At 37.7% G+C, this 15,123-nt stretch overlaps 1 protein-coding gene across 3 annotated transcripts in view; it reads right to left on the reverse strand.

Annotated features, from left to right (window-relative positions):
• LOC105725071 (cell surface glycoprotein CD200 receptor 1) overlaps positions 1 to 15,123 on the reverse strand; it is a 59,477-nt gene that overhangs the window by 12,716 nt on the left and 31,638 nt on the right. For all 3 annotated transcript variants that reach the window (XR_001109206.3, XM_012464020.3, XM_012464019.3), the window contains exons 3-5: positions 5,117 to 5,182; positions 3,223 to 3,540; positions 2,851 to 3,099 (exon numbers count right to left, since the gene is read on the reverse strand). Coding sequence is in view for 2 of the 3 variants with exons in the window: in XM_012464020.3 (XP_012319443.2) it covers positions 2,851 to 3,099; positions 3,223 to 3,540; positions 5,117 to 5,182 (633 nt within the window). In the remaining variant the exon portion in view is untranslated. The remainder of the gene's footprint in view (positions 1 to 2,850; positions 3,100 to 3,222; positions 3,541 to 5,116; positions 5,183 to 15,123) is intronic.

Here is a 15,123-nt window from a genome sequence, read left to right on the forward strand (position 1 = left end):
CAGCAAGACATCACCTTATATTAGGATTTTGTTGCTATAAAGATTCATGAGTGGTGAATTCCTACCACTCTTTTACAGCAGAGTGTTTCTTCCCTCCAACATTCATAAATGGGCAGTAATGGCATTTATTAATAAATAGGCAATTATAAGGAAGGTACTTGGAAAAGTAACCCTAATTCTGCAATCATCTTTCTGCCAGGGCATTGAAACTAAAATGAATACATAGCAGTCTATTTATTAGCTGCCGGCAGCAATACAAAACTCTGACAAGCATGCAAGTCAACAAAGGAATTGCCAACTTGAGAGGCAATGATTTGCAAACTATGCTTCTGGTGTTGTGTGAATATGGCTCAGGGGCAGCAGAAGTATATGAAGTGGAAACTAAGCAGGCTGGTGTCCGGTCCTCCCACTTTCCTTCCAAAGTTGATGTTTTTAAATATTGAATTTCTCCATATGTTATATGAAAATGGAATGTTTGGTTTCACTGTTTAAAACAACATTTTAAAAAAACCTTGCTTTCCAACCACTAAGCTCTCTCTCATTGAATGTGTACTAGAGAGGCTGAAGATCCACAGTGCAAGGAAGACATCAGGGACATCCTTGCACTACATAGGAATTTGAACAAGAAGTTCCCTTCAGTTCTGAGACACTATAAATCTGACATCATATTGTAATATGAAATGGTGAGATTTCATACATAACCAAGGCACAACTGATCTTTTCAGTGAATACTACTAAAAAAAAATATGACTTAAATAATAGATATTTAAAAATGGTGGTTTCAACACATGAGATTTTTCTCTTCTCCCTCATTAAAACTTAGTAAAGTGTTAGTAAAAAGATTTTTTTAGTGTAGATCTGCAAAGACAGAGTTAAGAGGGATGAAGACAAGAACAGATGAAAGATTTCACACTGTTTTTAAGTAAGAAATGAATAGAAAACTGGCTAATGATTTACAACATAGAATAAATAAAAACTTTAGTAAACACAGAAACTCCAGGAAGCCTCTAGAGTAGGAAGCACCAAATGTAGAAAAAGGAGTATGTGGAGGGGTGAAGAGTGGGGCTAAAAGTTCAGAGCTTCTCTGAAAGTTTGTCTTGAGAACAGGCAGGTTGCCACATCTCCTGCCCCATCTTATGTCTCACACCTTTCCCAACCGGCAGAAAAAGGGGAGATTGGCAGATTGGCCTAGAGAAGATGGCCTGGAGAGACTCCAAAGTCAAGGATCCAGACATCAGGGAGGGTGAGAATAACATACCAGAATGAATACAGGTATAAAGGAAAGTCTGATTCTCAACAGTGCCGCACTCACATGCACGCTCACACACACACACACACACACACACACACTGTTCTCTCCCTTCCCAAACACTGGTAGGCGTATCTCTCCAAGGCCAGAGACTGCTGAGTTAATTTCTGCAGAGCCTGAACAACCCCAGAGAAAAGGCCTTCAGATATATAACAAATCTGCTAATTATTAAAAAATCACGTAGCTCCTTTTCACTGTACTGAAGCTAACTGGTTGGCAAACACAACCATTAACTAGTAGAGCTTCCAATTAGTTCATTAGTACTCATTTCAAAATGATCCATACCCAAGGACTACCAAAGAGTTAAGAAAAGTCTCCTATATGAAGGAAAGAGTTAAATGTGTGGAAGACAAAAGAAACTCAGATTACATAGATACAGGCTAAGAAGAGGATTGAGGCAATGAGAATGTCCAAGACAATAGCTGTACAGCAGGTCTAGAGGCCAATCGGGAGATTAGACCAAGCACATAGAAAAATTCAAGAAGGAATGACTGAGAAAAAATAGAACTAACAGCTTACCTAATAAACCCTAAAGGGTTCTCTACTTTTGTCAGTAGGCTTAGTGATAGTTTACAACAGGTACCTACATTCTTAAGGAAACAAAACAGGTAAAGCAATAATAAAGTCCAAAAAAGTGTCATTCAAAAGGGAAAGCATGAGTGTATTTCTTGATTCAGCACTTAACAGTACTTAAATATTCAGTTTAATGGGAACATAGGCTATTAAGTCAACAATTGCATTACCTCAATTGAAGTTTGAAGGAAATAAAGAAGGTAATGTGAAATCCTCATCTACCATAAGAAGTTGTGATTACATAATGTCTAAATTTGATACAGTAAGAAATAGCAGTATGTGCACATTACCTAAAAATGGCACCAATTACTAGAAGAAACACTGGAAAATCTGAAAGTACCTACCTCTGGGGAGTTTAATGGAGACGGCAGTTGGGTTGGAAAGACAGGGGTAGGGCTAATGGTTTTCATGAAGCCTTACGGAACAATTGCACTGTCAATATGTTTGTTGATATTTAATCATTTTAAAATAACAAGAAATGAGAGTAGGATGAGAGCAGAGTAAATAAACAGTAATGAACTGAATCATAATGTTATTATAAGACATTTAAGAAATTCAGTGATGAAAAGCCTGTAAAATAAAATTACACCAAACTAAAAATTCATAAAAACAACTTATGAGTGAATGTATTCTTCTAATAAAACCATAATTATGTGCTTTAAAGTATACTTTATTTTTCAGTAAACCATAAGTATTATTTTTAAAAGAATACTCATGCCAATTAACTACTAGCATAGAAGTGAACATTAATCATAGAATTAAATCGCATTCTGAAAAAGGGCTTTTTACAACAAATGCTTGGACTATTCTCTGAAACACATCTCTTTATTTTGGTCAGGGAAGAGATAAAAACGAACAGTGGAGAGAGCATCCTTGAACAAAATCTATTTGCACACCTCTTTTTTTTTTTTCCTAATATAACTCCTTTAAAACAATGGGAAAAAGTCAAAACTAAAACCATTACTGACCTGGAAGTAGCTCTATGTCCAGACTCTTGTTGCCAGTCAAATGGGAGACACGGCAGGTCACGGTAGACACATCGTGGCCCTCCCAGTGGCATGTACTCTTAACAGTCACTGTGCCATTGCCCAAGTATTCTTGCTCAGTGACACAATCCCCCTCTGGGATCCAGGAGATCTGTGCAGCTGGCTTCCCTGCAACTGCCTTGCATACTACAGCTCCATTCCTGCTTTGAAACAGGGTCACTTCAGGAGTAACTGCAGAGAGGAAAGGGAAAAAAATGCTTCGGTTTTCACATAAAGCATATGGAATTCAGAGAGACACTTGCTTCACTCACAGATCTGGTGATGTGAAATACCACAATATATGATGCTCCTTACCTAACACTTGGAGGTGATATCCACGATGGAAATTCCCATCAGGTGTTCCCATTATGCATCTGTAATACCCGTCATGAGTGATGACCACTGGACGAATCTGAAGGGCAGGATTCTGATCAGGTCTAGAGACCCAGGTTATTCTCTCATCGGTACAGTTGGTTTCCTTGGTCTCATTTGTTTCTTTCTTGTAGGCTTTTTTACAGAAAGGCTGGCCTCTCAGGATTATTTCCCATGTTATTATGATCAAATATTTTAATGCGATAGGAGGGCAACAAAGCACAGCATTTTCACCCATCAGTATAGGCCATGAAGTATTAACTAGACACATGCATGAAAGGAAAACAATAAAAGAAAATAAAGAATTTCATGTGTTACATTTATTAAGATATTACATGAAGTTACACTAGAACATAACTTTGCTGGTGATGTTATTCCAAAATATTAGACTCATAAAAAATTAAAATTCACAAAATATAAATAATATGTTGAACTCAATCCAGAGATTAACCAATTTTCTCCTGTATTATGTATTACTAGAAGTATAATACATTTTATAAAGTATTTTGATATTCACTCAGAAGTTTTAATATCTAGGAACAAAGAGAATTGTAAATTAAACAACAAAGGCAATGTCCTACATCTAATCTTTAGGTGGTGGAGACTATTGTCTTTATCATACAATTTATGTGCCACAGGAAAAGAAAATGGAAAAATTAGTGATGTGGTTGTCTCCTCCTCAGCTCTGGTGAGCACAAAAAAGTCTATCTCTAAGGTTTTTGTTTCAGACAAACATAAATATGGTAAGTATTCATATATAGTTCTTTCTTTTAAAGTAACTAACATGGCATTTGGGTTGAACTAGCTAGAAATTTTATTAAGTTCATTAGTTCATTTTTCATTTAAAGAATCACAAAGTCAGTAAAATCCACAGATCTTTAAAAAAAAAAAACCACTTATTTCACCAGTTGAGCCATCCCATAAAAATGAAAAATGATAATTCCTACTGATGAGATGCTTAGAAATATTTATTTCTTGTGAAAGTGTAGTGTGATATATAATTTTTAAGAAAGATTTATTTCCCTTTAGGCATTTTTTATAAAAAAAAATATTGCAAATCCATGAAATTATCAAATATAGCTTTTGGATGAGTTTTCATTCCTATTTAGTCACACATACACTATCAGATAATTCGGCTGTGAACTTAACTCACAGATTTTATTTCTGTATACCCAATCCAATTATCAACACTATATGCGTAAGTTGATCCCTGTCCATCATTTAAAGGAAAAATTACGCCCTGCATCCTACAAGCATCTTCCAAAATAGAACCTCGCACATCCCATAAATCAACAAGTTGGTGACTTAGTAAGGGCTTAGTGAGAGGTAATTAGTCATCTAAAGTATCTGTCACTACTCACCTGTAACAACGGTGAGTGTCAGTGATTTCATCACTATAGCATCAGCAGAATCAGCTATAAAGGGGCAAACCTTTATGTGGATGAAGGATGTTTTTGCTAAACCCTGTATTTAATATCTCTCCTGTCCTGTTTTGGTGTCACCTGTCTCTTATGTGGTTTGTACTCCAGCCCTTGCATTTCACAGCAAATTAATAAATACATAACTAGATGAAGAAAGAGATAGTACTTTAACATAGATCTGAGAGGTAGTTAAATCCCTGCTTCTTCCACCACTCCACCTTAGCAAAGCTTTAGAGGCTTGTTTGGAGAACAGCTAGAGGTTGGGTCATTCAGGATCCTTCATATCACAGTACTCAGATCACCACATTCTTCAAGTAGTCATAAGGCTGGCTTCCAGTCAGGCCATCAGCTAATATTTCTAAGAAAGCTCAACTTTCCATCCCTCAGTGCTGGCCATGACTAAGGAAGCATATTACCTTCTGTGGGAAATGCTGAATTGTTCTGTGTAATCTGTGTTCCATCCATACATGAACTGCTTGAGGCTAGAAAATATTTAGAGAAGAATAAATGAAATCAATTTTATGTACTTAGAGTGGAAGCCAGCATTTCTTCACAAAGTCTTATTCAACATGATAGGCAATCAGTTAACCATAATTAAAATTACACAGAAATCATTGTAAAACATGCAATACCATTGATTTGATTTTTTAAAAAAAGGAAAGAAATCATTGTAAAACAGAAGTTAGAAGTCATGTTATCAAATATGTTAATATCTTGAAAATTATAAGTGGTTAATCAATAATTCTCCTTTATGATACACTTTGGTTTGAACTATTTTGAAAATGGTAAGCCTGCGTCTACCGCATCCTTCTTCTCCAGCCAGGAAGATTGGTCCATGTGAGCAGCTCACGTGAGCTGGTCCAGATATATCCCTTCCTTCAGCTACCACTTCTCAATCAAAGTTATTTGGTCCAATGTTGGGCACCCCCCCCAGGTGAATACAGCATTGCCCTTTCTCAAGAATTTTCGAAGCCAAACTGAGAAGGGTCCATCCATCTCTGTCCATTTCTCATTTTTTTCTACTTATTAGAGTACAAAGGAAAAAATATAGCAGAAGCAAATGTCACCAAGATGGCTGACTGAGGCCCCTGGTGCACATCTCCTCCACAAGAAAGGACCAAGCAATGAATAGATGGCTAAGATTATACTGGAGTATCAAAGGGAGAGTGCAGGAGTGCAGCAAAGGAGTGGAGAGGTGCCTGTGGTCATCAGAAGCTCAGGAGGGAAGCATAAAAGCACCCTGCCTCTGGCACCCCATCTTCCCACCTGGTGGACATACGTACAGACCAGCTGAACAGCTGGGGAACTGTGCCCAGGGCCTGAGAAATAACCTTGTGTTCCCACTCCCAGCAGACATGCCCCCAGACTGGCTGAGTGGCTGCCCACCCACTCCAGAACCTAAGAAAGCCCAGTGGGTCCACCCCTGGAAGACATGCCCTGAGGATAGCCAAGCAACCATGTGCTTGTGCCCCTGGCTGGGGAAACAGCCCCATAATCCCAAACCCAGCAAGCTAGATGCCAGGTTGAGTAACCCACCATGTGTATGCAAGCACCCATGACCTGGAAAACAGACTGGCAAACCAACTCCCAGCAAAGCTGTGCCACTGCTGCCACAAACTCTCACCACCTAGGTCACAGGAACATTTGCAAACATCACTAAAATGGATTATATATGAATAAGTTTTCTCCTAAGGAGCCTATACCATAAAATTAGAAAAGGCAACAATTGCACCAGATGTGTAAGTATCAACATAGAAAAACAAACATGAAAAAGCAAGAAAATATGATAGACCCCACAAAGGAACACAGTAATTCTCCAATAACAGAACCAATTATAAGGCAATATATGAAATGGCAGAAGAAGAATTCAAAATAATAATCTAAAGGAAACTCAGATAAAGAAGAATATAGATAAACAAATAAAATCAGGAAAACAATTTGTGATTTAAATGGAAAAGTCAACAAAGAGATAGCTATCATAAAAAAAGAACCAGACAAATTTTAGAGCTGAAAAAGTAAATGAATGAAATATAACAATTTTTCAATAACAGTATGGAAAAATTAGAAGAAAGGATTTCTGAACTTGAAGACAGGTCTTTTAAACTAATACATGAGGATTTAAAAGGAAAAAAAATAATAAAAAAAAAAGTTTACAGAATTTATGAGACACCAGTAAGCAAAAAACGTTCACATTATAAAATTCTGGAAGGAGAAAAGAAAGAAAAAGGCATAGGAAACACATTTAATAAAATAATAGCAAAAAATTTTACAAGTTTTGGGAGAGAGAGAGATATCCAAATCCAGGAAGTACAAAATTCTCCAAATAGATTCAACCCAAATACATCCTCTCTAAGGGACTAAGGGACATTATAGTCAAATTATCAAAAGTCGAAGACAAAGGATGAATTATAAAACCAACAAGAGAAAAGCATCAAGCCAAATATAAGGGAATCCCCATTATACTGATAGCAGATTTCTCATCAGAAACCTTACAGGCCAAGAGAAAATTGAATGATGTGTTCAAAATACTGAAAGAAAATAACTGTCAGTCAATATTATGTCCAGCAAAACTACCCTTCAGAAATAAAGGAGAGACAGTCAACAACAGAAAAAAAAAATTCAAATGACAGATGTAAGTTCTCATCTATCAAACAACCTTGAATGTAAATTGATTCAATTTCCCAATTAAAAGATTTAGACCAGCCAAGTGGATTAAAAATAAAGGCCCAGTCAGGCATGGTGGCTCATGCCGAGGAGGGCGCATCAACTGAGGTCAAGAGTTTGAGACCAGCCTGGCCAATATGGTGAAATCTCATCTTTTCTAAAAATACAAAAATTAGCTAGGCATGGTGGCAGACATCTGTAATCCCAGCTACTTGGGAGGCTGAGGCAGGAGAATTGCTTGAACCTGGGAGGTGGAGGTTGCAATGAGCCAAGATCATGCCTCTGCACTCTAGCCTGGGTAACAGAGTAAGACTCCATCTTAAAAAAAAAAAGAATTCACTCACTATCATGAGAACAGCATGAGGGTAACCACCCCCATGATTAAATTACCTCCCACCAGGTTCCTCTCACGACACATGGAGATTATAGAAAATAAATTCAAGATGAGACTTGGGTGGTGACACAGCCAAACCATATCAGAAGGGGTTTACTTTCAGTTTTCTGTAGAGGGCTAGCCAGCTGTCCCAGCACCATTTATTAAATAGGGAATCCTTTCCCCATTGCTTGTTTTTGTCAGGTTTGCCAAAGATCAGATGGTTGTAGGTGTGCAGTGTTGTTTCTGGGTTCTCTATTTTGTTCCATTGGTCTATGTATCTGTCCTTTACAACTACCATGCTGTTTGGGTTACGGTAGCCCTACAGTATAGTTTGAAGTCAGGTAGTGTGGTGCCTCCAGCTTTGTTATTTTTGCTTAGGATTACCTTGGCTATTTGGGTTCTGTTTTGGTTCCATATGAATTTTAAGATAGTTTTTTCTAATTCTGTGAAGAATGTCAATTATAGTTTAATGGGAATTTGAGCAATATGGCCATTTTCACAATATTGATTCTTCCTATTCATAAGCATGGAATTGTTTTTTCATTGTTTGTGTAATCTATGATTTCTTTGAGCAGTGGTTTATGGTTCTCCTTAAAGAGGTCTTTCACTTCCTTATTAGCTGTATTCCTAAATATTTTATTTTTTTTGTGGCAATTGTGAATGGGAGTTCATTTGTGATTTGGCTCTTGTCTGTTGTTGGTATGTAGGAATACTAGCAATTTTTGCACATTGATTTTTGTATCCTGAAACTTTGCAGAAGTTATTACTTACCAGGTTAAGAAGCTTTTGGGCTGAGATGATGGGGTTTTCTAAATATAGAATCATGTCATCTGCAAACAAAGATAATTTGACCTCCTCTATTTTTATCAGAATTTTTTTGTTCCTTTCTTTTGTTAGCAACTTCCAATACTATGTTAAATAGAAGTGGTGAGAGAGGACATCCTTGCCTTGTGCTGGTTTTCAAAAGGAATGCTTCCAGCTTTTGCCCATTCAGTATGATATGAGCTATGGGTTTGTAAAAAGATTAACAAACTTCACAACCCATTAGCTAAGTGAACAAGGAAAAATGGAGAAAAAACAAATTAATAAAATCAGAAACAAAAAGGAGACATAATCACTGAGACCACATAAATACAAATGATCATTAGAAACTATTATGAACAACTACACACAAATAAATTAAAAAGATTAGAGGAAACTGATAAATTCCTGGATACAGACAACCAACCAACTTTAAACAAAAAAGAAATGGGAAACCTGAGCATTCCAATAATGAGTAATGAGATTGAATTAGTAATGAAAAGTCTCCCCAAACAGAAAAGTCCAGAAACAAATGGCTTCACAGCTTAATTTTTTTTTTGATTACAAAGATTTTTATTCAGATTTTTTCTCTTTATAAGATATATAATATAGCTGGGTTTAGTAAAGACCCTTTTGAAACCATTCCTATGCTGAATAATATTCACAGAATAATCATACATCAATCTTATTTCCTCAGTAGCTTTTTAAAAATTATATTTTAAGTTCTGGGATACATGTGCAGAATGTGCATGTTTGTTACATAGGTACACACATGCCATGGTGGTTTGCTCCACCCATCGACCCATCATCTACATTAGGTATTTCTCATAATGCTATTCCTCCCCTAGCCCCCACCCCTCTACAGGCCCCAGTGTGTGATGTTCCCCTCCCTGTGTCCATGTTCTCATTGTTCAACTCCCACTTATGAGTGAGAACATGCAATATTTGGTTTTCTGTTCCTGAGTTAGTTTGCTGAGAATGATGGTTTCCAGCTTCATCCATGTCCCTGCAAATGACATGAACTCATCCTTTTGTATGGCTGCATAGTATTCCATAGTGTATATTCCATAGTGTATATGTGCCACATGTTCTTTATCCAGTCTATCATCGATGGGCATTTGGGTTTGTTCCAAGTCTTTGTTATTGTGAACAGTGCTGCAATAAACATATGAGTGCATGTGTCTTTACAGTAGAATGATTTATAATCCTTTGGGTATATACCCAGTAATAAGATTGCTGGGTCAAATGATATTTCTGGTTCTAGATCCTTGGGAAATCACCACACTGTCTTCCACAATGGTTGAACTAATTTACATTCCCACAAACAGTGTAAAAGTGTTCCTATTTCTCCACACCCTCTCCAGCAGCTGTTGTTTTCTGACTTTTTAATAATCACCAGTCTAACTGGCATGAGATGGTATCTCATTGTGGTTTTGATTTGCATTTCTCTAATGACCAGTGATGATGAGCTTTTTTTTAATATGTTTGTTGGCCAAATCAATGTCTTCTTTTGAGAAGTGTCTGTTCATATCCTTCACCCACTTTTTGATGGGGTTGTTTGTCTTTTTCTTATAAATTTGTTTAAGTTCCTTGTAGATTCTGAATATTAGCCCTTTGTCAAATGGATAGATTGCAAAAATGTTCTCCTATTCAGTGGGTGGCCTGCTCACTCTGATGAGTTTCTTTTGCTATGCAGAAGCTCATTAGTTTAATTACATCCCATTTGTCAATTTTAGCTTTTGTTACCATTGCTTTTGGTGTTTTAGTCATGAAGTCTTTGGCCATGCCTATGTTCTGAATGGTATTGCATTGGTTTTCTTCTAGGGTTTTATGTTTTAGATCTTACCTTTAAGTCTTTAATCCATCTTGAGTTAATTTTTGTATAAGATATAAGGAAGGGGTCCAGTTTCAGTTTTCTGCATATGGCTAGCCAGTTTTCCCAACACTATTTATTAAATATGTAATCCTTTCCCCATTGCTTGTTTTTTTAGGTTTGTCAAAGATCAGATGGTTGTAAATGTACGGCATTATTTCAGAGGCCTCTGTTCTGTTCCATTGGTCCATCTGTCTGTTTTGGTACCAGTGCCATGCTGTTTTGGTTACTGTAGCATTGTACTATAGTTTGAAATCAGGTAGCATGATGCCTCCTCCAGCTTTATTCTTTTTGCTTAGGATTCTCTTGGCTCTGTGGGCTCTTTTTTGGTTCTATGTGAAATTTAAAGTAGTTTTTTCTAGTTCCGTGAAGAAAGTCAATAGTAGCTTGATGGGGATAGCACTGAATCTATACATTACTTTGGGCAATGTGGTCATTTTCCTGATATTGATTCTTCCTATCCATGAGCATGGAATGTTTTTCCATTTGTTTGTGTCCTCATTATTTCCTTAATCAGTGGTTTTTAGTTCTCCTTGAAGAGGTCCTTCACATCCCTTGTAAGTTGTATTTCTAGGTAGTTTATTCTCTTTGTAGCAATTGTGAATGTGAGTTCACTCATGATTTGGCTCTCTATTTGTCTATTATTGGTGTATAGGAATGCTTGTGATTTTTGCACATTGATTGTGTATCCTGAGACTTTGCTGAAGTTGCTTATCAGCTTAAGGAGATTTGGGGCTGAGAAGATGAAGTTTTCTAAATATACAATCATGTCATCTGGAAACAGAGACAATTTAACTTCCTCTCTTCTTATTTGAATACTCTGTATTGTTTATCTTGCCTGAGTGCCCTGGCCAGAACTTCCAATACTATGTTGAATAGAAGTGGTGACAGAGAGCATCCTTGTCTTGTGCCAGTTTTCAAAGGGAAGGCTTCCAGATTTTGCCCATTCAGTGTGATATTGGCTGTGGGTTTGTCATAAACAGCTCTTATTATTTTGAGATACATTCCATCAATACCTAGTTTATTGAGATTTTGTAGCATGAAGGGGTGTTGAATTTTATCAAAGGCCTTTTCTGCATCTATTGAGATAATCATGTGATTTTTGTCTTTGGTTCTGTTTATGTGATGCATTACATTTCTTGATTTGCATATGTTGAACCAGCCTTTCATCCCAGGTATGAACCCAACTTAATTGTGGTGGATAAGCTTTTTGATGTGCTGCTGGATTCAATTTGCCAGTATTTTATTGAGGATTTTCACATTGATGTTCATCAGAGATATTGGCTCGAAATTTTCTTTTTTGTTGTGTCTCTGTCATTTTGGTATCAAGATGATGCTGGCCTCATAAAATGAGTTAGGGAGGAGTCCCTCTTTTTCTATTGTTTGGAATAGCTTTAGAAGGCATGGTACCAGCCCCTCTTTGTACCTCTGGTAGTATTTGGCTGTGAATCTGTCTGGTCCTAAGCTTGTTTTTGGCTGGTAGACTATTAATTACTGTCTCAATTTCAGAACTTGTTATTGGTCTATTCAGGGATTCAACTTCTTCCTGGTTTAGTCTTGGGAGGGTGTATGTGTCCAGGAATTTATCCATTTTTTTCTAGATTTTCTAGTTTATCTGCCTAGAGTTGTTTATAGTGTTCTCTGATGATAGTTTGTATTTCTGTGAGATTAGTGGTAATATTACCTTTATCATTTTTTATTGTATCTGTTTGGTCCTTCTCTCTTTTATTCTTTATTAGTCTGGCTAGCAGTCTATCTATTTTGGTATTCTTTTCCAAAAAACCAGCTCCTAGATTCATTGATTTTTTTAAAGGGTTTTTCTTGTCTCTATCTCCTTCAGTTCTGCTCTGATCTTAGTTATTTCTTGTCTTCTGCTAGCTGTTGAATTTGTTTGCTCTTGCTTCTCTAGTTCTTCTAATTGTGATGTTAGGGTATCGATTTTAGATCTTTTCTCCTTTCTCCAATGGGCATTTAGTGCTATAAATTTCTTTCTACACACTGCTTTAGCTGTGTCCAAGAGATTCTAGTACATTGTGTCTTTGTTCTCATTGATTTCAAAGAACTTATTTATTTCTGACTCAATTTTGTTATTTACTCAGTAGTCATTAAGGAGCAGATTGTTCAGTTTTCATATAGTTGTGTGGTTTTGAGTGAGTTTCTTAGTCCTGAGTTCCAATTTGATTGCACTGTGGTCTGAGAGACTGTTTGTTATGATTTCTGTGCCGTTGCATTTGCTGAGGGGTGTTTTAGTTCCAATTATGTGGTCAGTTTTAGAATATGTGTGATATGGTGCTGAGAAGAATGTATATTCTGTTGTTATGGGGTGGAGAGTTCTGTAGATGTCTAGTAGATCCAGTCGGTCCAGAACTGAATTTACATCCTGAATATCCTTGTTAATTTTCTGTCTCGTTGAATTGTCTAATATTGACAGTGGGATGTTAAAGTCTCCCACTACTATTGTGTGGGAGTCTAACTCTCTTTGTAGGCATCTAAGAATTTGCTTTATGAATCTGGGTGCTCCTGTATAGGGTACACATATATTTAGGATAGTTAGCTCTTCTTGTTGCATTTATCCCTTTACCATTATGTAATACCCTTCTTTTTTTTTTCTTTTTTTAATCTTTGTTGGTTTAAAGTCTGTTTTATCAGAGACTAGGGTTGCAACCCCTGCCTTTTTTTTTTTTTTTTTTTTTTTTTTTGCTTTTTTTATTTTTTTTGCTTTCCATTTGCTTGGTAAATATTCCTCCATCCCTTTATTTTGAGCCTATGTGTGTCTTGGCACATGACATGGGTCTCCTGAATACAGAGCGCCAATGAGTCTTGACTCTTTATTCAATTTGCAAGTCAGTGTCTTTTAATTGGGGCATTTAGCTCATTTATATTTAAGGTTAATATTGGTACATGTAAATTTGATCCTGTCATTATAATGCTAGCTGGTTATTTTGCCCATTAGTTGATGCAGTTCTTTCATAGTGTTGATGATCTTTACAATTTGGTATGTTTTTGCAGTGGCTGGTACTGGTTTTTCCTTTTCATATTTAATGCTTCCTTCAGAAGCTCATGTAAGGCAGACCTGGTGGTGACAAAATCTCTCAGCATTTACTTGTCTGTAGAGGATATTATTTTGCCTTCACTTATGAAAGTTAGTTTGGCTGGATATGCAATTCTCGGTTGAAAATTCTTTTCTTTAAGAATGTCGAATATTGGCTCCCACTCTCTTCTGGCTTGTAGAGTTTCTGCAGAAAGATCCGCTGTTAGTCTGAAGGGTTTCCCTTTGTGGGTAACCCTACCCTTCTCTCTGACTGCCCTTAACATTGTTTCCTTCATTTCAACATTGGTGAATTTGACGATTATGTGTATTGGGGTTGCTCTTCTTGAGGCGTATCTTTGTGTCTTCTTAGATTTCTTTCTTCAGTGTTTTATGGTTTTTCTTGCAGAGATCTTTCATCTCCTTGGTTAAATTTGTTCCTAGATTATTTATTTATTTTTGTAGCTATTGTAAAATGAGATTGCTTTCTTAAGTTCTTTTTCATCTGGTTTGTTGTTTGTATATAGAAATGCTACTAAGTTTTCTATGCTGCATTCCAGCCCAGATACTATGCTTTTCCCATGGTCTTTGCAACCCACAGACCAGGAGATTCCCTCAGGTGCCTATGCCACCAGGGCCCTGGGTTTCAAGCACAAAACTGGGTGGCCATTTGGGCAGATACCCAGCTAGCTGCAGTTTTTTTTTTTTTTCATACCCCAGTGGCGCCTGGAATGCCAGCGAGGCAGAACTGTTAACTCCCCTGGAAGGGGGGTTGAAGTCAGGGAACCAAGTGGTCTACCTCAGTGGATCCCACCACCACAGAGCCCATCAAGCTAACTGGCTTGAAGTTCTTGCTGCCAGCACAGAAGCCTGAAGTTGACCTGGGATGCTTGAGCTTGGTAGGGGGAGGGGCATCTGCCATTACTGAGGCTTGAGTAGGTAGTTTTCCCATCACAGTATAAACAAAGACACCAGGAAAGTCAAACTGGGCAGAGCCCACTACAGCTCCGCAAATCTGCTGTTGCCAGATTGCCTCTCTAGATTCCTTCTCTCTGGGCATGTCATCTCAGAAAGAGAGGTAGCATCCCCAGTTGGGGGTTCATAGATAAAACTCCCATCTCTCTGGGACAGAATACTTGGGTGAAAGGGTGTTTGTGGGCTCAGCTTTAGCAGACTTAAACGTTTCTGTCTGCTGGGTCTGAAGAGAACATTGGACCTCCCAGCACAGCACTTGAGCTCTGCTAAGGGACAGACTACCTCCTCAGGTGGGTCCCTTACCCCCATGCCTCCTGACTGGGAGATGACTCCAAGCAAGGGTCAACAGACATCTCACACAGGAGAGCTCTGGCTGGCGTCTGGTGGGTTCCCCTCTGGGATGAAGCTTCCAGAGGAAGGAACAGGCAGCAATCTGCTGTTCTGCAGCCTACGCTGGTGATACCCAAGCAAACAGGGTCTGGAGTGGACCTCCAGCAAACTCCAGCAGACCTGCAGCAGAGGGTCCTGACTGCTAGAAGGAAACGTAACAAACATAAAAGAATAGCATGAACATCAACAAAAAGGACATCCACACAGAAACCCCATTTGAAGGTCACCAACATCAAAGGCCAAAGGTAGATAAATTCACGAAGATGAGGAAAAACCAGCACAAAAAGGCTGAAAATCCCAAAAACCAGAACGCCTC

The sequence above is a fragment of the Aotus nancymaae genome, unplaced genomic scaffold, assembly GCF_030222135.1.
Source record: "Aotus nancymaae isolate 86718 unplaced genomic scaffold, 86718_ANA_hifiasm-v0.15.2.pri h1tg000011l, whole genome shotgun sequence".
In the NCBI taxonomy this organism is placed as follows: Eukaryota; Metazoa; Chordata; class Mammalia; order Primates; family Aotidae; genus Aotus; species Aotus nancymaae.